The 24,844-nt window shown below is 49.7% G+C and overlaps 1 protein-coding gene across 7 annotated transcripts in view; it reads right to left on the bottom strand.

Moving 5' to 3' along the window:
* The window catches only part of Tnrc18 (trinucleotide repeat containing 18), a 112,402-nt gene that overhangs the window by 42,870 nt on the left and 44,688 nt on the right, over positions 1-24,844 (bottom strand). For 3 of the 7 annotated variants that reach the window (XM_017802778.2, XM_008851374.3, XM_029555132.1), the window contains 10 exons: positions 19,238-19,343; positions 18,739-18,944; positions 18,347-18,493; positions 17,669-17,859; positions 16,006-16,435; positions 13,509-14,507; positions 7,206-7,375; positions 5,786-5,922; positions 5,496-5,624; positions 3,332-3,497 (listed from right to left, as the gene is read on the bottom strand). In XM_017802778.2, coding sequence (XP_017658267.1) covers positions 3,332-3,497; positions 5,496-5,624; positions 5,786-5,922; positions 7,206-7,375; positions 13,509-14,507; positions 16,006-16,435; positions 17,669-17,859; positions 18,347-18,493; positions 18,739-18,944; positions 19,238-19,343 — 2,681 coding nt within the window. The remainder of the gene's footprint in view (positions 1-3,331; positions 3,498-5,495; positions 5,625-5,785; positions 5,923-7,205; positions 7,376-13,508; positions 14,508-16,005; positions 16,436-17,668; positions 17,860-18,346; positions 18,494-18,738; positions 18,945-19,237; positions 19,344-24,844) is intronic. The other 4 variants (XM_029555133.1, XM_017802780.2, XM_017802781.2 and 1 more) reach the window with 3 other exon arrangements.

Below are 24,844 nucleotides of genomic sequence, written 5' to 3'. Positions count from 1 at the left end.
GTAACTCCAATTCTAAGGAATACAACACCCTCTTCTGACTGCCACGGACATTGCATGACATGGGTGCTCTTACATACATGCGGGCAATACACTCATACACATAAAAAATTTTTAAGTATATAAAACCTAAAAAAATAATAATAAGGGGCTGGAGAGATGGATCAGTGGTTAAGAGCACTGACTGCTCTTCCAGAGGACCCAGGTTCAAGCCCCAGCATCTACTTGGCAGCCAACAATCATCCCTAACTCCAGTTCCAGGGATCCAATGCCCTCTTCTGACCTCCACAGGCATTGCACAACACAAGTGCGCTTAAACACAGGCAGGCGATACACTTACACACATAAAATATTAAAATAATAGGGGCTGGAGAAATGGATCAGTGGTTAAGAACACTGAATGTCTTGCAGAAGACCCGGGTTCAGATCCCAGCACCCACATGGCAGCTAATAACTGTCCATAACTCCAGTTCTAGAGGATCCGATGCCCTCTTCTGACCTCTGCCAGGCATTGCACCACACGGGCACACTTCCATACATGCAGGCAATATATGCACACACATAAAATAAAAATAATAAAAAATAAGTAAAATAAATAAATAAATGAAAAAAATTAGAATAATAGTAATAAAATAAAATATTGGAGCCAGGCATGGTGGCATACACCTTTAAGCCCAGTACTCAGAAGGCAGAAGCAAGTGGATCTCTGGGCGTTCCAGGCCAGCTGGGGCCCAGAAAGAACCCTGTTTCCTAAATAAAGAAAATCAACAACAACAAACTAACCAACCAAGTTAATTAATTAAATATTGGGGCTGCAGAAAGATGGCCCTGTGTTAAAGAGTATTGGCTGCTTTTACACAGGTTCGGTTCCCAGCACCACGGTGGCTCTATCATTCTCTTGTGGCCACTGAGGTGAGCACTGCACACCCATCAGGTACACAGATACATACGGTCAAATCACTTACACGCAAGATAAAAACAAGTCTTAAATATATATCTTTTTTAAAACAAATTAAGGTAGTAAAAGCTTAAAGAAAATAAAACACATCAAAATGCCCGGCCTGCAGTAACCGCTTATTAAAAGTGGTTACTATGGTTACAATCATGGCTGGTGATGGCGTTTCCAAGCAGCCCTGTTGGCTACCTCCTAGAGAAGAGCTAGAAGCAAACCGAGCTGCAGATGGCCTGGGGAAGGTAGCTGGATTAACAGGGGAGGGCGAGAACCAAGACAGAAAACTGAGATCAGAGCTCAGCTGATTTGCTTATCTCTCAACCTCTACAGCAGCTGATGGGGGCTGTCCAACTAAATGGGCCAGAGCTGCCAAAAAAAACGCATAGAGTGTGCCTTGGATGCCTGCAGTGGAGAGAGTGATTAGAGATTTCACAGATTAAATTCCTCCCTGTGCATCTATCGCCAAAGGTAGTCATTTGTTGAAATGAAATGTGCAGTTTCAGAGGCATTAACGCTTCACATTTCAAGGCGCTAGCTCTGTTATCTTTAATCAGCAGCTGCAGAAGGAGGGAAGGAGTTGGATGTTGTCATCCAGATAGTAACTAAAGTATCTTTTGCCACGACATGAGAGGAAAAAAGATCCTGGTGTACAATGACTGGAAAGTTTTTCATTTCTTTCATTTATTTTTTTTTATTTTTCTGAGACAGAGTCTCACTATGTAGCCCTGGCAGAGCAGGAACTCGCTATGTAGACCAGGTTGTTCTAGAACTCAGAGAGATTTGCCTGCCTCTGCCTCCTGAGTGTTTGGCATTAAAGATATGTGCCACCATGCCTGGTTATCTTTTTATTTTATTTTTTCTATTTGTTTATTTTGAGCCGGGGTCTCACTATGTAGCCCCAACTGGCCCAGAACTTCCTATGTAAATCATCCCAGAATGGCCTCAGTCTCACAGCAATCTGCCTGCCTCTGCCTCCCAAATGCTGTGGGATTAAAGGAGTATACCACCACTTCTCTATTTTCTTAAAGATTTACTGTATTTTCTGCATATGAGTATTTTGTCTGCATATATATGTGTGCCACATGAATGCAGTACCCAAGGCGGCCAGAAGAGGGCATCAGATCCCGCTGGAACTGAAGTTACAGATGGCTGTGAGTTGCCATGTGGGTGCTGGCAACCAAACCATTGAGCCATCTCTCCAGCCCCATATTTTTCTTTTTTTGCATATATAAATAGGTGTGCATGTTTACATATGTGCAGGTGCATATGTATGCACAGATACATGTGCATACATGTACATTTGGAGGCCTTGGTCATTTTCCACCTTATATTTTGAAGTAGTGCGTCTTGTTTAACTTGGCGTTGAACTCAGTGCTTGCTGTTCCAGCTGGTGTAACCAGCCAGCTTACCCCAGATAACACCCATCTCTGCATCTTGAACTATAGGATTACAGACAAACTGCCCCATCAACCCAGCCTTTATATGGGTTTCTAGAGATCCAATCTGAAGTTTTCAACATTTGCACAGCAAGAGCTTTACCCACTGAGCCATCTTACAGCCCCAAACTGGCAATCTCTCTCATCCAGGAGCCAGCATCTTTACGTGACAATTCCCTCTAGTGGCCAAATTAACCAAAATGTCCTCCTCCCACAAGGCTTTATGGGATGACAAAGGCATATTAGCATTTAAGTATTGGTACCGTAAGTGCAATGCTCTGTGAAAATGAGGCATTACCGCTGGAGAATCCAAAGAGAGAATCACAGCGACACCACCCCGTTTCTTAGAATTATGCAAAGGCAAAGGTGCTTATTAAACAATTAAAATGTTAAACAGCAGAATAACCGTGCTATTTGGTTAAGAACATGCAGTCAGTCTCCTGCTATACTTAACAGTCATGACTCGGAGGCTAGAGAGATGGCTTAGTGCTTAAGAGCACTGGCTGCTCTTGCAGAGGACCCAGATTCTGTTCCCAGTACCCACATGGCGGCTAACAGTCATCTATAACTCCGATTCCAGAGGATCCAACACCCTCTTCTGGCTTCCACGGGCATTGCATGCATGTGGTACACCCACATACATGCAAGCAAAACATTCATACACATGAAATAAAAATTGATTAATTAATTAATTAATTAGGGAAAAAGTCCTATGGCACACCCAGGCCCATATAGCTTTTAGTCCTAGCTGCCTCCAGGGCTGCGCTACTTTACTAACCCTTAATCTCCTCTGGGCCTTCATTTTCCCCTCACACAATGAGGCAGTCATTGATATGGTGCAGAAGGGTTAGCCCCCAAAGGGAATGGTGCACTGTCTCAGGTATAAATTCCAGGTTTGGGATTGTGCCACAGGGTGTGTCATGTCTACAAGACTGGGTTTACTGACCTGACTCACGAAGTCGGATGAGGATTCGTGCTCATCCCAGCTCTGGTTCCTGCCCCTGGCTTTCCCCATTCCGATACCGTGGTCCTCCTCAGACCCCTTGTGTCGCTTCCTCATCCCTGCTCCCAGCTCGTAGTCCTCTGATGTCAGCAGGGACTTGCTGCTCAGCCTGAAAGCCAAACACATCAGTGCTGGGTCAGGGACTTGGCAGGGTTGGGTCCACCCACGTGGCCTTGAAGGGTTGAGCTCTAAATGTGGGAAGAAACACAGTGAGCAGTGCAGGGAGATGTTACAAACCTACAGCATGGGAATGTTGGGATGTACGTGAATGAGGCAGAAAGAGAATTTGACATGAAAGAAGAAAAAAACCCTTGAAGCCAACATCTTCCATCAGCCTCTCTTTTATATGGTTTTATACACACACACACACACACACACACACACACACACACACCCCTTAAACCAGTAAGACCTATCTTTACCAAAATTATACAAAGAACAAAGGTAAGAAACCTCTAAGGAAATCTACCGAGATGGGAGGGAAGATTAACATCAAGCTGGAATGAACAATCAACACTCAGCCCCCTTTTCTGGTAAGTCCAAACAACTAGGCTACAGGCAGAAGCTTCCCTCAGTTCTCACACCTGCCTCCACTTCCTAAGTGCTGGGATTCCAGGCACATGCCACAACCACACTAGGTCTATGTGGTGCTAGGGATGGCACTCAGGGCTTTGTGCATTAGGCAAGCTCTTTACAAACTGAGCTTCGTCCTGACCCAAGGTCAAAAGAAACATGGAGTTAGGACTCAGAACAAGTTCGTGAGCACCTTGACCACTTGACCAGCACTGCCGGTAAGCCCAGCTGCTTGCCCTGTTTCTCCAGAGTGTCTCCTTACACTCTCCTGTGGCTGGTGACAGATACATATACATACCACTCTCTGTCCTTTTCCCAGTCAGGAATATCTAAGGTAAGATACAAGATGAGGCAAGATGGCAGCCACTCCAAGTCCCCAAGATTCCTTTTTTTTTTGGAACAGGATTTCCATGTAGTCCCAGCTGGCCTAGAGCTTACTATGTAGACCAGGCTGCCCTTGATCTCACAGAGGTCCACCTGCCTCTGCCTCCCGAGTGCTGGTATTAAAGGTGTGTACCACCACAACAGGCTAAAATTCCTTTTTAAAAAAATGTATGTGGCCAGGTGTGGTGCTGCATGACTTTAATCCCAGCACTTGGGAGGCAGAGGCAGGTGGATCTCTGTGAGTTCAAGGCCAGCCTGGTCTACATAGTGAGTTCCAGACCAGCTGGGGTTACAGGGAGATCTTGTCTCAAAGAGACAAAAAAAAAAAAAATTCACTTGCATGTATGCACGTGCACCACGTGTGTATAGTACTCACAGTGGCCAGAAGAGGACATTAGACAATCTGGAACAGGAGTTACAACCAGTTGTTAGCTGCCATGTGGGTCCTGGGAACTAAATCTGGGTCCTCTGCAAGAGCAGTCGGTGCTCTTAACCACTGAGCCATCCCTCCTTTCGTCACCAAGCACTAGGTGGCCCAATGTCCACCTACCCTCATGTTCCAGGCCGCACAGCTTTCCAACCCCTTTTCTCAACGGACCTCATGTGGCCTGTTTACAGGTACCAGTAGAGGCTGGAGCCTATCTGGACAGATGCTTGGCCCTGGAGAAAAAATGCTCTCATCCCTGCCAACGTTCAAGACAACTTCCAGGGAAGCCCTCTGAAAGAGCTGCAGTGCCACCCAAGAGGACCATGTTCGCAGAGAACACAACAGAGAGCCACTCTGGTTCTCAGCTGGGATCCCAGAGGACAGGGGAATGTCCAGCCTGTTCTAGGGAAGACTGGCCACTGAGTGGCACCTCAACAGAAAGGAGACATGGAAAGAAACAGAGATTTGTCCCTGGCAGTGAATAATCAGTGGGGACAGGAAAAAGGGCCAGGTTCTCAGGTCAGGCCACCGACGATCTCTCCACTCATCCTCCTGGCCTGGACAGAACTCTGGGCTCCATGGGAGCTGCCGTTCAAAGATCAGAGTCCCAAGGACTTCCAGGTCCCCTGGAGCCCAGTGGTGGGCACCATATAGGGGGACCCTGTTCCTCCCCTCCGGGCTGTGTGCCAGTCAGTCCCCGACCCACCGAGGGACCAGCCTTACTTTCCGCTACCGCTGTGGCTCTTCCCTCTCCTGCAGGGGGGCGACAGGGCGCTCGGGGTGTGGGTCCGTTTCCGTGGCCTGCCAGGGCCTCTGCGTGCCAGCCTCTTATGGGGATCCTCGAACCTGTCCCTTAAAGAGAACCATAGGGCCGGGCTGGGAACCTGGGGGGTAGGCGGGGCATGGAGAAGGGCACACATTGCACACAGGGCAATCGGGTCCACGCACACACCTGACCACTGTCACTACTGACCGGATGCCCAGGATGGGGCATAGGCTAGGGAGACACTCACCCCGAGTCTCGGCGTCGCTGCAGCTTTACCAGCTCTCGCTGTTTCTCTTTGTACTGACGTTGGACCTCTGCGAGCCGCATCCGGAAGTCCAGCTCCAGGGCATCCATATCCTCCAGGGACGACTTCATGGCAAACATCTAGAAGGAACACCAAGGAGTTGAGGGCAGAGGACACAGTTGAGGATGCTGATGCCTGCTGATGCCCCACTTCCCCATCTGGTAGATGTACTCTCAGATAACAGTGTAAAAGATCCAGTGGCTGGAGTCCCCATCACTGTTGTTTTGTTTGTTTTTCGAGACAAGGTCTCATGGAGTCCAGGCTAGCCTCAGATTCAGTAAGTGGTTGGGGATGACCTTGAACTTCCTCCACATCCTGAGCATTGGGACCTTTACAGACATGTTCCACCATGTCGAGTTCAGAAAGTGCGGATGGAACTTAAGGCTTCAAACATGCTAAGCAACAACTGACCTCCATTCCCAGCTTTTAGTTTTATTGTTATTGTGTGTACATGTGTGTGGACGTGTGTGCCACAGCTCATGTGTGGAAGTCAGAGAGCAAACCTGAAGGAGTAGGTTCTTTCCTTCCACCATGTAGCTCCCAGGGATTGAACTCAGACCATCAAGCTTGGTATCAAGTGCCCACTCCTACTGAGCTATCGTCCCAGCTATTTTTAATTAATTAATTATAATGCGTATGAGTGTTTTGCCTGCATGTACCTAAGTGCACCCAGGTGTGCAATGCCCACAGAGGCCAAAGGAGGGCATCAGATCCCTGGAGTTACAGGTGGTTGTTAGCCATCAGTAGGTGCTGGGAACTGAACCCAGACCCTGTGCAAGAGCAACCAATGCTCTTAATTGTTGAGCCATCTCTCCAGCCCTTCTTTTTCTTTCCGAGACAGGGTAAATTATGCTATAGTTCAGGCTGGCCTGGAAGTCTCAGTAGTCCCCCTGTCTCAGTTTCTTAAGTGCTGGGACTACAACCATGAGCCACTACACCCAGCCAGTCCATCACTGCCTGTTACCAGATATGGATCCTATCTCTCCTCTTATGTTCAGGAGCCCTAACACCAACTTTGCAGGGTTGTATCAACATTGGTATGGCACTATCCTAACTGTCCTGAAGGTTCAATGAGGCAAGTGTGTCATTTACACACACAGATTTGCACTGGACAGCTGCTGCCCATGGTTACATGCACAGCAAAAGGCAGAAAGACCCAGGCCTGGCTTCTTCCACCCCATCATGCTGCACCCATGGGACATGCTGATGTGCAATCGGATGGATTGACTAATGGATTGACTAAAGCCCAGAGAGGGGAAGTCACCTGCCCAGGAACATGCAGCAAGGAGTGTGAAGGTAAAAAAATCGGATAGCTGCCCTGGCCTCCACCGCGCCAGGAGTTAGAAAAGCTGGCAGAGCTTACCTGTTCCTCTTTCTTCTGCATCCAGCTATACTTCTTGTTGGGGTTCAGCTCACGAGGGAGCCGCAGGTTCTTGAGTGGGTCCTCAAAGGGGCCTTCCAGTACCTCCTTCAGCATGTGGCTGCTGGCTGCCAGGAGGCTCTCCAGTGAGGGCCGAACAGCTAGGCTTGGCTCTGCAGTTGGGATGGAGGAGAGTGAGGCTGTGATGGCACAGAGACTTAGATCCCCTGGAATCTGGATGCACCTGCACAGGCATCTTGAGGCCAAGACAAACCCTAGATACTGCAGCCAGGCCAGCTTGGACCCTGCACAGAGAGGAGACTGAGGCCACACAGCCACACAGCCATCTTGAGCTGCCTGGACTATCATCCCAGGATGTAGGATGTCCTCCCACATCAAGTAGACAGAATAGAGGAGTCTTGTTCCTATACTGTGTGTGGGACCCTAGGAAAACTAGGAGTCACTCAAGGCTGGCAGAGGCTCCTTACCAAGGACAATCATCTCCCCACATATTTGGTTTTAAATTTCTCCTCAGTGAATATATATGATTCCCCCAACCAGAAAACAGGTCTGGGGAAACAGAGGTGGTGCACACCTGTCATCCTAACACTCAGGAGGCTGAGGTAGGAGGATTGAGCTCAGATTACATAGTAAAGACCCTATCTCCAATCAAAAAAATTCTCTGGGAGGGCCAGGTATGACACTGCACACCTTTAATCCCAGAAACAGGAGGATCTTTGTGAGTTGAAGGCCAGGCTGGTCTATATAAGTAAGTTCCAGGCCTGCCAAGGATACATAATAAGACCCTGTTTTTGTTTTTGTTTTTTAAAAAAAAGCAGGGTGTGGTGTTGCACAGCTTTCATCCCAGTACTCAGGAGGCAGAGGCAGAAGGATCTTTGTGAGTTCAAGGCTAGCCTGATCTATGTAGTGAGGCTCCAGGCCATCTGGGACCCTGTCTCAAAAATAAAAAAAAATTTTTTTAAATGTATACAGAGGCTGGGCGTGGTGGCGCACTCCTTTAATCCCAGCACTCGGGAGGCAGAGGCAGGCGAATCTCTGTGAGTTCAAGGCCAGCCTGGTCTACATAGTGAGTTCCAGGACAGGGAGAGAAAGAGAAAGGAGGCAGAAGAAAAAAACCAAAGACAGAGAGAGAGAGGATAGAGAGAGAGAGAGAGAGAGAGAGAGAGAAAGCCAGATAGAGAGAGACAGAGACAGAGACAGAGACAGAGAGCCAGAGAGATGGCTCAGCAGTTAAGGGCACTGACTGGTCTTGTATAGGATCCAGGTTTGGTTCCCAGCTAACAACTGTCAATATCTCCAGTTCTAGGAGATCCAACACCCTTTTCTGGCCTCTGCACACACAAGTGCACCATGCCTGGCTATTTTAATTTTGGTTTTATTTTACTTATTATTTGGGGGGAGAGAATCAGGTTGCATATAGAGGTCTGAGGACAACTTTGGGGAGTCTCTCATGCCCCCATGAATTCTAGGGATCAAACTCAGGTCGTCAGGCTTAGCAGCAAGCACCTTTACCTACTGAGCCATTGCACCAGCCCTGTGTTAATTTTCACACCTGCATTTCCTTTGATTTAAATACGACCAGTTTTTGTGTACGTGTCAAATGTGCTTGAGGAAAAAGAGGAAGAGTGTTCACTATCTTCCGTGTCTAAAGGTGAATAGTGATGACTACAACATACAGATCAGGGTTTCTGCACCCTGACCCAGCTGCTGGCTGGTCCCCTCTGGGGCCAGCTATCTCTGTAGTGTTGCTCACTGAAGACTCCTCCTTTCTCCACTAGATGTCAGCAGTGTTCCCCTGAAGCTATGACAACCAGAAATCTAGCTGATATCCCCCAGGGGCTAAACATAGCTAATTATCTTCTCCATGAGAATCATGTTTTGTTCTTTTAAAAATTTTTCCCTTGCCAGGTGTGGTGGCCCACGCCTGTAGTCCCAGCACTTGGGAGGCAGAGGCAGGCGGATCTCTGTGGGTTCAAGGCCAGCCTGGTCTACACAATGAGTTCTAGAACAGCTGGGGCTACAGGGAGACCCTGTCTCAAAAAAAAAAAAATTTTTTTTTTCTCTTATTTCATTTTCCCCCTATCCACCCCCCAAACCAAGGTCTCACACAGCCCAGGTTAGACTCAAGCTCACTATGTAGCTAAGGCTGACTTTCAACTCCTGATCCTCCTCTGCCTCTGCTTCCTGAATGCTGGGATGACAGGTGTGACCCACCACACCTGGTTCATACAGTGCCAGAGATGGAACGCAGGGCTCCACACGTTAGACAAGCATTCTACCACCCACTGAGCTCTATCGTCAGAGCTTTTTTTTTTTATTTCTGAGAGTTCCTCAGGCTGGCTTTGAACTTCACTCTGAAGCCCAGGCAGGCCTTGAACTTTCAATCATCCTGCCTCAGCCATAACCGAGATGGACAGGTCTGTGCCACCAGGTGGGTGGGTTTTATTCTTAACACATCCTTAGACAAACAAGGGCTACCATGCAGTGACTCTACGAACTCCCTAGTCAGTATCAGGTTAGAGCAGGTTGGCCCTCTACATCCTGCCCTCCACGCCTTCTGGTAAGGCAGGAGGCAGGTGCTCTGTACACCAGGAGGGAGCCAGGGGACCAGTCTGTCAAGTCCTTCTCCCTCCAACTAACTAGCCTCGTTAAGGCTCTTCAAAGACATCTGGGGGACACAGGCATGACCTCCCAGGCCAGCCTTTATGGATACAGCTGCAACCCCTAACTTAGCAAATTGCATTCTAAACACTAGTACCTCAGGCTCCCAATGCTGGCACCATAGGTGTGCACTGTGCTGACAAGCCCCACGAGCACAACAGGGCTTTGTTTGGATACAGAGTCTCTGCAGAGACAGCTGTGAGATTACTAAGGTAGGCTGTAATCCAATACATGGATTAAATATATTTGGAAACAAAAATAGGCAAAGGTATCTACAAGCCAAAGAGAAAAGTCTAGAAAGGTCTATAACATGTCTATAATCCCAACATTCAGGAGGGATGAGGCAAAAGGTTTGTTGAAGATTCAAAGCCAGCTTGGGCCACATAGTTCTAGGCTACCCTGGGCTATTTACCAGCCTCAAATATTATTATTATTATTATTATTATTTTAGAACATAATAGAGTCTAAGCAACCCAGTCACTGGCCAACTGTTCTAAGAGTCCCAGGAAACAAAGAGAGGTGACCTGGAGCTGGGCCCAGCTGTTCACTGCTGGCCTTTATTTGGGAGTTCATCTCCAAATGTGTATGTAGAGAAACTCCTCACAAAAGAACAGGGGCTGAGTTTGGAAGTGCATGAATGAAATCCAAGCAAGCATTTTCCAACTACAGAAATTGCTTTTTTTTTTGAGACAGGGTCTCCCTGTAGCCTCAGTTGACCTAGAACTTGCTATGTAGACCAGGCTGCCCTTGAACTCAGAGATCCACCTGCCACTGCCTCAACTTTTTTTTTTTTAAATCTGTGTAAGTGTGTGTGTATGTATGCACATACATTAATATGTGTGAGTGCAAGCATGTTCCCATGGAGTGTAGGTAGAGCTCAGAGGCCAACGTCTGGTTTGAGACAGGGTCTCTTGTTCTCCCACTGTGCATGCGAGGCTAGCCAGCCTTGGAACATTCCAGGATTCTCCTATCTCCACCTCCAATCTCACTGCAGAAGCACAGAATTACATGCACATGTAAAAACATCTGGCTTTCCGAGGGTTCCAGGGATTCAAACTCAGGTCCTCATTCTTTCATAGCAAGTGCTTTACTAACTGAGCCATCTCCCCAACCCCCAACCACAGCATTTTCTACAGCGAAAGGCAGGAACTCCAATTTGCCATAGGTCTGTGTTTTTTACTGGCCCTTCTAGGAAAGAGGCAACCTTGTCTAGTCCAATGAGCTGAGCTGAGCAGGTCCACTGGCCTGGGAGGATTTACAGGAGCTGGCACAGAGGCAGTCAAGAATGAGGCCATCGGAGATAAAAGTAGATCAAACAAAGGGAGGCAGAGGGAGCAACAACCAACTGGGTATTCCCAGGAAAAAGAAACTCCTGGTGATTTTAAGTACCCAAGATCCAGTCCAAAGATTTCTGTTTTGTTTTTTTTTTTATTGTTGTTGTTTTTCATTTGTTTTGTTGTTTTGTTTTGTTTTGTTGAGACAGGGAGGTCCAGCTGGCCTGGAACTATGTAAACCCAGCTGGCCTTGATCTTGCAGAAATCTGCCTGCCTCTGCCACCTGAGCACTGGGATTAAAGGCATGCTCCACCACACCCAGTTTTGTTTTGTTTTGTTTCCTAAACCAGGTCTTACAGGGCCCAGACTGACCTTGAACTCTATAGCTGGAGGATGACCCTTGAGTGCTGGTCCTCCTGCCTACATCTCCCAAGGGCTGGGACTATACATCTCCTTTGGATGGAACCCAGGGCTTCATGCACTCTGTCAACTGAGCTACATGCCAGCCCCTCTCCTGTCTTTCTTTGTGTGTCTGTGTGTACATGTGACAGAACACATGTGGAGGTAAGAGCAGAACTTTGGGCAGCCTGTTCTCTCCTTACACCATGAGGGGTCCTGGGGAATCAAACTGAGGTTGTCAAGCTTGGCACCTCACTCACTGAGCCACCTTCCTGGCCTTCTCCTGCTTTTCTTAAAGCCAAATGAATTTCTGTCTCTCGCAGCTCAAAAAATCTTATTCTTCTACAATACACCATTAAAGGAAAAAAGCAAAATTCTACAAGCAGGAACCACAGAGTTTGGTCACAGGCCAGTGAGAAAAGACTTACTACTAACCTGGATGCTTGAAGGCCGTCAAAATGGCACCTTTGGTTATATGTATTTCCCCACTTTTTTTTCCTTCTCCAGTACTGGAGATGGAACACGTGGCCTAGGGCCTTACATATGGTAAGCAGGTACACTACCTCTGAGCAACACTCCTAGTCCTTCACTAGGGATTTTAGGCAAGCTCTCTACCACTGAGTCATGCCCCAGCCCTTCAGTGGAGGGTTCTAGGCAGGTACTCTACCATTGAGCCACAACCACAGCCCCACACCGGGGTAGATTCTAGGCACTCACTCTACTTTGAACCATGTCCACACAGACCTTCACTGGGGGATTGTAGGCAGGTGCTCTACCACTGAGCCACATCTTCAGCTTTCTTTTTGTTTTGTACTATGAGAATTAGTTTCACTAAGTTGCCTAAGACTGTCTTGTACTTCCTCTAGCCCAGGCTGACCTTGAATTCACAATCTTCCTGCTTCAGCCTCCCAGGTAGCTAGGATGACAAGCCTGTGCCAACAAGTCCAGCTTTATAATTAAAAAGACAATAAATGGGGGCTGGAGAGATGGCTCAGCAGTTAAGAGCACTGACTGCTCTTGCAGAGGACCCAGGTTGGGTTCCCAGCACCCACATGGCAGCTAACAACCGTCCTTAACTCCAGTTCGAGGGGAATCCGAAGCCCTCTTCTGACCTCCGTGGCACTGCACGACACAGGTGCACTCACATACATGCAGGCAATACATTCATACACATAAAATAAAAATAATAAAAAATATTTTTAAAAAAAGACAATAAATGAATAAGCCATATTCCAAGGGTCTTCAAGTTTAAAAAAAAAAAAAGAAAATCGAGTCAGGAGTGGTGTCGCACATCTTTATATTTTTTTGAACTTTTTAAAAAAATTTTATTTATTATTTTTATTTTATGTGTAAGCGTGTATTGCTGCATGTAAGTAAATGTACCCATGTCATGCAATACACGAGGTCAGAAGAGGCTGTCGGATCCCCTGGGACTGGAGTTAAGGACAGTTGTTAGCTGCCATGTGGGTGCTGGGATTTGAACCCAGGTCCTCTGCAAGAACAACCAGTGTTCTTAATCGCTGAGCCATCTCTCTAGCCCCTATATATGTATTTTGTTTGTTTGTTTCTTTTTGAGACAGGGTCTCCCTGTAGCCCCAGCTGGCCTGGAACTCACTATGTATACCAGGCTGGCCTTGAACTCACAGAGATCCGCCTGCCTCGCCTCCCGAGTGCTGGGCTTAAAGGTGTGCACCACCACGCCCTGCTTTTATATTTTTTATATATATATAAAAATATATATATATAATATATATATTTATATATATATATTTTTTAAACAAACAAGGGCTCACTATGTAGGCCTGGCTCATCTGGAACTCTACGTAGATCAGGCTGGCCTGGAGTTCACAGAGATCCTCCTGCCTCTGCCTCCAAAGTGCTAGGATTAACATGCACCTGGCTTCTATAAGTTTTTTGGGAAACTCCCAGATTCCATAGACCCAATGCTCACCTGCACTCTCCTGGCTCCTCTTGTCCAGCTCCAGCTCAGCGATCTCACTCAGCAGGTTGATCCCTTGCAGGAAGCTGTGCTCCAAGACCATGCTGGGGGCCGGGTCCAGTTTCTCCACAGCCTGGACCCCAGTGCCCAGAGAGGGCAGAGGCCTAGCCTGGGGTAGCTCAGCAGCAGCTGCCAGTGCATTCATGCCGGCCAGTGGATCCTCTAGGACTGGCAACAGTTGTTCATCCCTAGCCTCTTCCAGATAGCAGGCACTGCCCGGAGCAGGTGCAGCCTCCTGGGCCTCGAGGTTCGAACACTGATCCTCTGTGGCAGGTAGGTCACAGTGTGAGAGCTCCAAGCTGGGCTGGGGCTCAGGCAGAGATGGCTGGGGCAGGCCTTCCTCAGGTTCTGCCTCAGCCACAGGTCTCTCCATCAGCACATCCAGAAATACCTCCACTGGCTCCTCCTTAGTCTCTACCAGTGGCTCTGGTGTCAGCCGTGTCCCCAGGTCCAGGGTGGCCACATGGGGTTCTGTCCTGCCTGGTAGTTCCATCTGCGATTCAGTAACCTGTGCAAAGTCTGAGCCTTCAGAGGGCTCCCCACAGCCCTGCCCTGAGGCACTCAGCGCCTGGGCCTCCAGCAGGCCACCTCCACAGCCACCTGCCGGGCTCACAGCCACCATGGTCTCAGGGACAGGCAAAGCTAGTGGTGACTCCAGGGGAGGCAGCTCTGAGGGGCCCTCCTCTATGTCCTCCACCTCAGCTTTCACCTCCCTGTCAGCCAAAGGCTCTTCCTCTGGACTCTCCTGAGGTGGCTCTGGGATCTTGGAGGGTGACAGGCAGATGGGCTTGTCTTCCGGGGACAGTGCAAGGCGCTCGGGTTCTTCGGAAGGGAGTGGCACGTCGGGGGCCAGGCCTTCAGCATCAGCGGCTGTGGTAGGCTGCAGTAGGAAGGGGTATGGCCTCCCATAGTGTGGTGGCAGGGCTTGGAATGGGTACCTGGGGGGCATATCTGTCAAAGACATAAAGAGGTCAGTGTAGGAGGCTTCCCAGGGCTCCAATAACCAGTGTTCCCATCTCCCAAGATACAAGAGATTCAACACACAGCCAACCACCCTCTGCTTGACTAGTTACAAGGTGGGACGTCCCTCCTGAGATACCCAAAACCCTTCTACATGTCTGGGCCTTGACAGCAAAATGAGCCCACTATCTTATCCTCAAGGGACTTCTGTATCAAAGCAGAATCAAGACTGGACCAGAAGCAAGTGCTTAAATAAGGTCCACAAAGATCCATCAGTCCTAGCCCAGCCTGTGTCCCAGCAAATAAAGTAACTGTTCAAAACCTGACAATAATACACTTTTGGCCCAAGAGCAGGGCTGTGCGGAGTGACTCTGCAGACTGAGACCAGGCCCATGCCGGGGAAGTGCCCAACAGGAGCCTAACAAAGGACAACAGAATAGCAGACAGTCAATCCCAGCACTCGGGAGGCAGAGGCAAGAGAATCTCTGAGATCGAGGCCAGCCTGGTCTACACAGTGAGATCCAGGCCAGCTGGGGCTACAGGGAGACCCTGCCTCACAACAACAACAACAAAAACCTTCAGACAGAATACAATGCTCTCAACACCAGTATCACAGCAGACAACCCCAGAGAGACAGCAACCTGCCCAAACTTGCATAGTACAGATGCAAGATTCTGAATCCAAGTCCTCCCAAGCACAAGTTCACAATCTTTACTTCCCCCAGGAGAGGAGACATACTCCTTAGTCCCCAAAGCCACCTGCTGCCAAGCTTGTTGAACACAGGGCACTGGACTGTGTGTGTGTGTGTGTGTGTGTGTGTGTGTGTGCACCACCCAGCATGGGGTCAAGGGAACAGCTGCCCAGATGGGCACCTCTAATGGTCCCCAGCGTGACTTAGCAATGCCTGAGTGCTCAGTTTACAGATCTGGTTTTATATCACACGTAGAGCAGTAGACCCTCTCACAGTACATTCTGTCTGGACCTCCTACACCACCACTGAGAAGGGGTCAGGGAAGAACAGCAGGGGCACGTGTTCCAGAGCTGGGCAGCAGACTGCACACTGCACACTGCACTGGAAAGAGTGAGTGAATCAATGAGCCAGTGAACAGGGAGGAGTAAGTGAAGGAATAAGTTGGGCGTGGGGCACACCCTGTAATCTCAGTACGCAGGAGGCAGAGGCAGGCGGATCTCTGTGAGTTCAAGGCCAGCCTGGTCTACATAGCAAGTTCCAGGCCAGCTGGGGCTACAGGGAGACCCTGTCTCAAAAAGACCAAAAAAAAAAAAAGAGTGAATGACGAATGGATGGGTGATGATTAGATGGGCAAGTGAGTGTGAGTCAAGAGACAGGCGGGAATGAACAAATGAATGCACGAGCAAATGAACAGTCAAGAGTGAGTGATGAACCAAGCCCACCAGTGAACAACTGGGGATTCAGTGTCCCCACATTCAGGACTGCTGAGGCCAGGCAGCCCGTGTCCTGTGCTCCCACCTGAGAATAGAGCCTGGAAGGGGCTGGGCGCCTCCTTCTCCAGGTCCAGGTCTTTCTTCTCCACCACATTCTCAGGGGCTTCTTCCTTGCGGGTGAGGCCAGGGGTGGGTGGCGGGGAGGCGGGTGATGGGCTGCTGGGGTGGGAGCTCGGCGTGGCAGGGTAGGTGTAGGCAGGTGGCTTGGACACATCCTCCAGTTTCTGGATAACCTTGGCCTTCAGAGCCGTCACAGGGGAGGCTCGGGGTGATGGCGGTGGGCTCACGGCCTTGCTGTGGGCTCCTGAGGGGCCTGTGGTCAGTCCAGTGGGCTTTCGAGGCAGCATCCCTGGGCCCGAAGCAGCCAGGCCAGCCTTGCCTGCGGCCTCCAGACTCCTCTTACTCACTTTCTCCTCCATCTCAGCACGATGCTCCTGTGCCTTCAGCCGCTCCTGCTGGTGAGGGGACCAGTGTTCAGGGTCAGTGTGACAAGAGCCATCACCAGCACCTGCTGGGTCCCCGGACTCCAGGCAAGATCCCAGGTCCAAGCCACCCAGCCCTCCCTGTCTTGAAAGATTCCACCATGGAAATTCCACAACAGCACACAATAAGTGTGGTATTCCATAGAACCCACAGGACAGGGCCGGGGACAGGGCACAGAGCCCTAGCTGTTGCCAGGAAGCCCTGGCCACCTGTCTGGAAGCCCCTTGCCACCAGTCTGGAAGGGACTTCTATCAAGACTCTCCTGGCCCTCATAGTTGAAACAAGAGGCCCCTGAGAGTGAAAAAAAGAAAAAAAGCCACCCTGGGGCTGGAGAGATGGCTTAGTGGTTAAGAGCACTGACTGCTCTTGCAGAGGACCCAGGTTCAGTTCCCAACCCCCACATGGCAGCTAACAACCATCCATAACTCCAGTACCAGGGATCTGACGCCCTCTTCTGGCTGCCATGGACACTGTATATGTAGTGCACTTATAAATGTGCAAGCAAAACACTCATACACACAACATAAAAATAGTAAATCCAAAAAAATTTTTTTTTAAAAAAGGAGCTGGCCCATGCCCTTAGCCCTACACTGAATGTATTCAATGGAGTACTTCCTGCCTGCTCAGTGCTGAGCTGTATTATCCAAATACCTCAGGGCCAGGAGGAAATTACTGAGGCATCGGATAACAAAACGAGAGGGAGCAAACCACTTCAACAATAGCCAATAATTACAGGAGCTGGGCATTAGTAAGCCAAACACACAAAGATCTGCTTCCCACTAAGAGCAACTGAGCTCAGGAACCATCACTTACTAGACACCTTTGTTTTCAGAAATGATTAAAGACCAGAGAGGTTAGTCATTAGTCCAAGGACACAGAGCCAGGGCTGAGGCCCTGATAACATCTTTGTACTATTCCGTTGACTTTCCAAAGTGGATACTGCCCAGAAAAGGAGGGGGACCCTCTGACATCCCTTGAGTGTCCAGTTCAAATGTCCCCCAATCCATGGATCACCTCTGCCTTAGTCTTCTTATTGCCCATTGTTCCCTACCCCCATTGGGCATCATCCACCTACCCCTGGGCCTTTGCACATCTTTTTCCCTCTATTCCACCTCTGTTCGGATGCTGCTTCCTACAGAAGTCCTTCTCTTTGGAGGTTGTGCAAGTTGAGGCATCTACCTCCCATCAAGGGAGCGGAAACTCACCACCAGCTGGGCACTCCTCTGCAGTTCCAGGGCCTGAGCAGCCTGTTGCTGAAGGTACAGCAGCTCTTGCTGTCTCAGGAAGTGCTGCTGGGAAAATAGCTGCAGTTGCTGGGCATGGTGCAGGGGACTGCGACCCGGTGGGTACAGGGCGGGCCAGAGGGGTGGCACCGCAGCACGCTCCATCAGCTCAGCTGTGGAGACAGATGACACAGGGCTGTACCTATGGCCCACGCTCCCTCACATGCTCCCATCCTGTTTCCAGAGAGAGGCCCAAAGCAGACAGACAGCCACCAGGAGACCTGTGGCCCCTGCTGACTTCCACGGCCAGGGAGACTGTCCCCCATTTATGTGCGTACCACACCCCTATCCAAACACCCCCCTCTCCCAGGTTGGATGCCCAAAAAAGGCCACAACAGGAGCATGCCAATATGCAGGACTCTATCAAGGCCACCTTGGGGACTATACCCTATGGCCTGCAAAGTGGGTCCCAAGAAGGACATGAGACTAGGTGTTTCAGTCCCTGCAGGCAGCCCTGCTTGGCTTCTCCTGGGGGTTCCAGGCTTTGTCCCCTGGAAGCAACTAAGTTGAGCCCACCTGTCCCTCATCCCCTTCTGCAAAGCTGCTCCACCACCATGGGAGATTGACAGAATCCCTGCCTGAAACATAGGGGTTACTTACCAAAGTGAGGCAGGTGATCACTAGGAATAACCACCAGTTGACCAGACTGGGGGTCCCTGACGAACTGGTAAGCCGACGGCAAGGAGCCCCCGAGGCCAGGTGGGAATGCGGGAGCCATGCCCTGGTGTAGAGAAGGGGGTCCCAAGCCTAGGGAGAGAAACCCAAGTTCACTTCAGTGTCAGGAGGTACAAGGCCCATTGCCAGCACCCTGATTCCTCAGTCTCACCAAGGACTTCAAGGCAAGTTTAAGAGGGCAGGCAGACAGGGGCAAACTCCTATGTCCCACCCCAACTAGGAAGGAAAGCAAGACTGACCAGACCCAGGGATGAAAAGAGCCAGTGGTGAGTCCCAGCCTTCCTACCATGGAAAGAAACCCCCAAATGTATACTTACCATAGGGGTGTCCAGCAAGCCACATGGATGTGCTGCCTGAGCGAGGCAGCCAGGGGTGTGTGGCCAAATGTGCCGCGGGGTCAGCAGACCAGCGTCCTGAACCTGTCAGCGCTGGGCCCCCAGTCACCATAAGGTTGGGGTTCAGGCCATTAGGAGCACAGCTGGTGGGGTGTAGGCGGGCCAAATCAGCCAATTCCTTACTTTCTCTGCAAGAGGAAAACAGAGATATGGCCAGGGGCAGGGAGGAAGAGAAAGGGGAACCCCCACCGTAGGGACCTGGCAGACACTCAGGCTGAGTGTGGGGACAGATGAGAAAGCTAGGGGCCTTATCCTCTGGCTAGAGGGCACTCAGGGTCACAGTGCTTGACACCCCCAGATGGCTCGGCTCTCAGGACAATGATGGGAGCCAGAGATCAAGGATTCAAACCCTCTGGTAAGAGTAAGTCACTCCCCCTGGGGACCCTAGATGCTATCCTCAAGACGAGATCCCCCCACTCACCGAAGCAGCTTTTCCTGGTCCCGGTCCAGTCGTGCCCCTAGGAGCCTGTCCTCCCGGTGGTGCCTAGCACGTTCATCCACACAGTCCTCATCAGTTCGGCCATGCCCTGAGGGACCAAGGTGACAGTGAGCAGTACCCCACCAGCCCCCAGCATCCAAACCCTACCCATCACCCATCACCCATCACTGCCTGCCCCTCAAGCATCCCATAAAGCCCATTTACGCCCTTGTGAGGCTTTCTTAGAAACACAGATTCTTATAACACACTGGGCTCCCCCACCAACCCCACTGAGAGGTCTTTGTGTCTAGAAACGTCTCCTCTATTCCTCCCACTCCCAGGAGCCTGCCTTTCAGATAGCTGTGTTGAGAAACAACAGCAGACAGCACAGTTATAATAAAACACACTAAAGCCTGTCATACAACAGGGCATGGTGGCCCACACCTGCAATCCCAACACTTGGGGAAGTTGAGGAAGGAGGATGGATGTGAGTGCGGAGCCAGACTGGACTACATGGAGTCCAGACCAGCCTGGGCTACAGAATGAGATTGTGTCTTTAAAAAAAAGGGCAGGAGGAGGGTTGCTCAGCGGGTCAAGGTGCTAGCCACCAAACCTGAGGACCTGAGTTTGATCCAGGGGTTCATGTTGGTAGAATGACAGAAGCGACTCCCACAGGATGACCTCTGACCTTCACACATGCAAGGTGGCATACACACATACTAATAAAGTTTTTTTTTTTTTTTTGTCTTTTTTAGACAGGGTCTCCCTGTAGCCCCAGCTGTCCTGGAACTCACTATTAGACCAGGCTGGCCTTGAACTCACAGAGATCTGCCTGCTTCTGCCTCCTGAGTGCTGGGATTAAAGGTGTGTGCCACCACGGCCGGCAAGAAAATATAATTTTTCAAAAAATATTTTACTTTGGGGCTGGAGATATGGCTCAGCGGTTAAGAGTACGAACTGCTCTTCCAGAGGACCTGGGTTCGATTCCCAGCACCAACATGGCGGCTATGAACTGTCCTTAACTCTAGTTCCAGGGGAATCCAAATCCCTCTTCTGACCTCCAAGGCATTGCACAACATGGGTGCACTCACATACATGCAGGCAATACACTCATATCCGTAAAATAAAAAAATAAGTAAAATATTTAAGTGCACCCATGTGGTACAATGCCTGTGGAGGTCAGAAGAGGACACTGAATTCCCCTGGAACTGGAGTTATGGATGGTTATTAGCTGAGAATTGAACCCAGGTCCTCTGCAAGAGCAGCAGGTGCTCTTAACCACTGAGCCATCTCTCGAGCCCAAGTAAACATGATTTTAAAAGAGAGAGAAAAAAAGAGAGAGGTTGGCTCAGTGGGTAAAGGAAGGCATTTGCTACCAAGCCTGATGACCTGAGTTTGATCTCCAGAACCCAGGAGATAGAGGAAAGAACTGACTCCCACAGACTGTCCTTTGCCTGCCACACCCACTCGGTGACATGGCCATACACACGCCCGCACACGTGCACACACACACACACACACACAGACACACACAAAATCAATCAATCAATCAATCAGCTGGGCATGGTGGTGCAGGCCTTTGTTAATCCCAGCACTCAGGTAGAGGCAGGTGGATGTCTGTGAATTGGAGACTAGCCTGGTCTACATATCAAACTCCAGGCCCGCCAGAGCTACACAGTAAGACACTACCTCAAAATAGATGATGTGGGTGGAGAGAGAGAGAGAGAGAGAGAGAGAGAGAGAGAGAGAGAGAGAGAAGAGAATGGGGGAGGGGAGCTGGAGCTCACTTGGATGCAGAAAGCCCTGAGCTCCATCCACAGCACCACATAAACCAGGTGATCACAGATCCAAAGTCATTCTTGGCTACACAGCAAGTTCAAGACCAGTCTAGGCTACATGAGACTGTATCAATAAATTAAACAAATAAACATAAATAAAACTGATCGTGGGTGCTGGAGGGATAACAGCAGCTGAGAGCACAGTTTGTCTTCAAAAAGAATGCAGCAACAAAGCACCTGCCCCTCAACTCTCTGCATTCCCCAAACTACAAAGTCCTTAAGAGCACTGTCCCTGCCCAGGATGAGCTCAGGGATAGGAGACACTTCATTTCTCTCCAGGAAGATGGAGACTCAACAGTCCCAGAGGACAGGAGAGAGGCCGGGCCAGAGCACAGCCACTAGAGCCTAGATGCCCAAGGATGGCCAGGCCAGCCTAGATGGGACAGGGCCAGCTGCTAGAGACAGACAGAGAAGAGCCACCAGCTCTACCTGGTGGGAGCTTCAGGGTCTGCCTAGAACATTTAAAAATCAAGTCCAGAGGACAGGGAAACCTTGAGCAATTTTGAGTGATGAGAGTGGACAGAGAGGCAGGGGAGGGGTAGGAGGGCTATGTTCACCATCAGAAGCCCTAGGAGGCATCAACGGCCAAATACAGGGTCATTTTCCCCAGGGCCACAGGCCATAGAAGCACCAAGCAGGGTTAATGAGGCCAATACAAAGTCACTGGACGGGTGGGCAAAGGAAGAGGAAGGGGGACGGAGGTAGGAAGTGATGTCACCTACAACTGGGGTGAGGTCCAGCCAGGGCACCCCTCACTTCCAAGGCAACAGGGTTCCCGCAATGACTAAAGCCTAACCCAACACCCCTCCTGTGATGGTTAATACTGAATGTCAACCTGACAGGATCTAGAATCACCTAGGAGACAAACCTCTAGGCATGCTATGAGGATGTTTCCAGAGGGGCTTAGCAAAAGGTAGGAAGACCCACCACTGAATGTGAGTTGCAACATCTCATAGGTTTGGTTCCTAGATTGAAAAAAAAAAAAAAAGAAAGCAGGGCCAACAACATGGTTCAAAAGGTAAAGGCATTTGACATCGACCCTGATGACCTGAGTTTGACCCCTGGGATCTACATGGTGGAAGGAGAGAACTGACTGCTCCAAGTTGTCCCCTGACTTGCATGTGCACACACATACACACAGAAATAAGTGAATAAAAATAAAATGGAGAAAGTGGCTGGAGAGATAGCTTAGTGGTTAAGAGCACCTATTTTGCTATCATGAGAACGAGTGCTTGGGTCCCAGCACTCACATGACCAACCAGAAGTCCTACACACACCTGTAACCACAGCTCCAAAAGGAGTGGAGAAGGAGGACCACTGGGGTGTCCTGGCAGCCAGCTGAACCAAGAAAATAGGGGCCCCAGGTTCAAAGAAGAGATCCTGCCTCAAAGAAATAGAGGGTAGAAGAAGATACTCAACATCCTCTTCTGACCTCCACATGCACACACAGGCAAACACATCTGCACACACATGTGTAGACACTTAATACATATACATACATATAATACGTTATTCTTTTTTTTGGTCTTTTTAAGACAGGATCTCCCTGTAGCCCCAGCTGACCTGGAACTCACTATTCAGACGAGGCTGGCCTCAAACTCACAGAGATCTGCCTGCCTCTGCCTCCCGAGTGCTGGGATTAAAAGCGTGTGCCACCACACCCGGCCTTTATTCTTTTTGTTATTATTATTCTTTATGCTCATTTTTGTTTTCTGTGTATGAGTGTTTTGCCTGCACCTAAGTGCACCTGCACCATGCAATGTCTGAGGAGGCCAGAAGAGAGCATCAGATTCCCTGGAATTGGAGTTAAAGACAGTTGTGAGCAGCCATATAATGCTAGGAACCAAACCCAGGTCCTCTGCAAGGGCAGTAAATGCTCTTAACCACTGACTCATCTCTCCAGCCCCTATATATAAAATTCTTAAAAAGGAAAAAGCGAGCTGAGTACCAGCACTCATCTCTCTGCTTCCTGGCTATGGATGAAACGTGACCAGTTACCTCATGCTCCTGACCCCATGACGTCTCCACAAGGATGAACTGTAGACTCACGCTCTAAGTCAAAATAAACCCTTCCTTCCTTAAGTTGTTTTAACCAGGTATTTTGTCATGGCAACAAGAAAAATAATTAAAGCAAGATTATCCCCTTAAACAGGATAATGGCAGAAGGACAGGACCAGGGGCTGGGGAAATGGCTCAGTTAGTAAACCGCTTGCTGAGAACCCGAGTTTGAATCCCTAAAGCCCTTTTATCTTAAAAATCACTGGGACTCAACTGGCCAGCCAGTCTAGCTGAACTACTGAGCCCAAGTTCAATGAGAGACCCTGCCTCAAAAAATACAGTGGAGACTGAGGAAAACAACCAACATTGACCTCTGGCGTATGGGACTACATATGCATGTGCGCGCACACATACACACAGAGCTGCAGGGGTGTGGTGGTACACACCTTTAGCCCTAGCACGCAATAGGCAGAAAGAGGCAGGTGGGTCTCTGTGAGATGGGAGGCCAGCCTGGTCTACATAGCAAGTGTTCCAGGCCAGCTGGGACTACAGGGAGAATGAACTTTAAGAAGCTCTGTCTGTGGACTCCACAGGGAAACTGAAGCCCAGAAAGGAACAACAGGTTTCAGCCAGGGCCCAGGCAGAGTTCCACAGCTGTGCCAGGAAATCAGAGCATGAGCTCACGCTTCATCGTCCCATAGGAGACGCCACATCAACCAGGCATACAGACTCCCAAGGGCTCGACCATCTGGGAAGGGCACGTGCCGCCAGTCTCTGTGTCTGAGAGCAGCTGTGGGCATGGCATTTGCTGCTTCGGGTACCACAAAGGGGAGGTACCTGGGGCATAGCCTGAACGCCAGGCTACAAGCCTTCTGCCCATCCTGGCTGAATTGGCGGGGATTATTTCCTATCCCAAGTGCCACCTGCCACTAAACACGAACTCAGAGCAGCTGCCATGTCCAGAACCACTAGGCAGAGCCACAAGCCACGCCACTCTCTGCCAATTGTTTGGCTCCCGAAGAAATGTCACATGACCTATATGGGTCCCTATGGCCACAGTTCCTCTTGGTTCCTCCTCATGGGGTCCAGAGTCTCCCTCTGATCTCTACACGGCAGTCACATGCATTCCTTCCATAACTCACTCTCTCTGTGTCTCACTCTCTCTCTCTTTCTCTCTGTCGACGTTCCTTCCACCCAGAATGCCTTCCACTGGACTATTCAATGCAATTTCAATTGCTGCCTCCTCCGGGAAGCCCACCCTGACCACCTCTCCTCCATCACACTTCCCTTTTATCTCTCTCACAGCACCAACACAGCATGTAGCCATTTTGTTTGTGGGCTGGTTACCAACTGGTCTCCTGCACCAGACTGCATGCATTCCTCAGGTTCCAACAGTCAGTCCTATTTGTGGCTGTCTACCTCTCCTCCACACAAGACAAGACCGGACAGAGAGTAGGAAGAACAGGCATACAGAGGAAGAACAAGATATGCAGAGGGGAAGGCACATGAAAAGCCCTGAGGTGGAACCTGCCCTGGGAGGGACAGTGAGGAGGCCATAAGGCTACAGAGAGTAGGCAAGAAAAAAGATCCCAGTACCTGCCCAGAATCCCTCAGTGAGGGGCTGGGGTCATGGGTCAGGGGTAGAGCTCCTACCCGTGAGGGCCTAGGGGTGTGGCTCAATGGTAGAGCTCCGGCCTAGAATCTCCCAGTGAGGGGGTAGCATATACAAGGTAGCAGGTTTTCATTCCCAACACTGGGGAAAAAAAGAAAAAAA

This window comes from Nannospalax galili, unplaced genomic scaffold (genome assembly GCF_000622305.1).
Source record: "Nannospalax galili isolate Female #2095 unplaced genomic scaffold, S.galili_v1.0 scaffold664, whole genome shotgun sequence".
Taxonomy (NCBI): domain Eukaryota; kingdom Metazoa; phylum Chordata; class Mammalia; order Rodentia; family Spalacidae; genus Nannospalax; species Nannospalax galili.
Note: the sequence above shows the minus strand (reverse complement) of the source record. Positions and strands in the feature narration are given on the sequence as shown.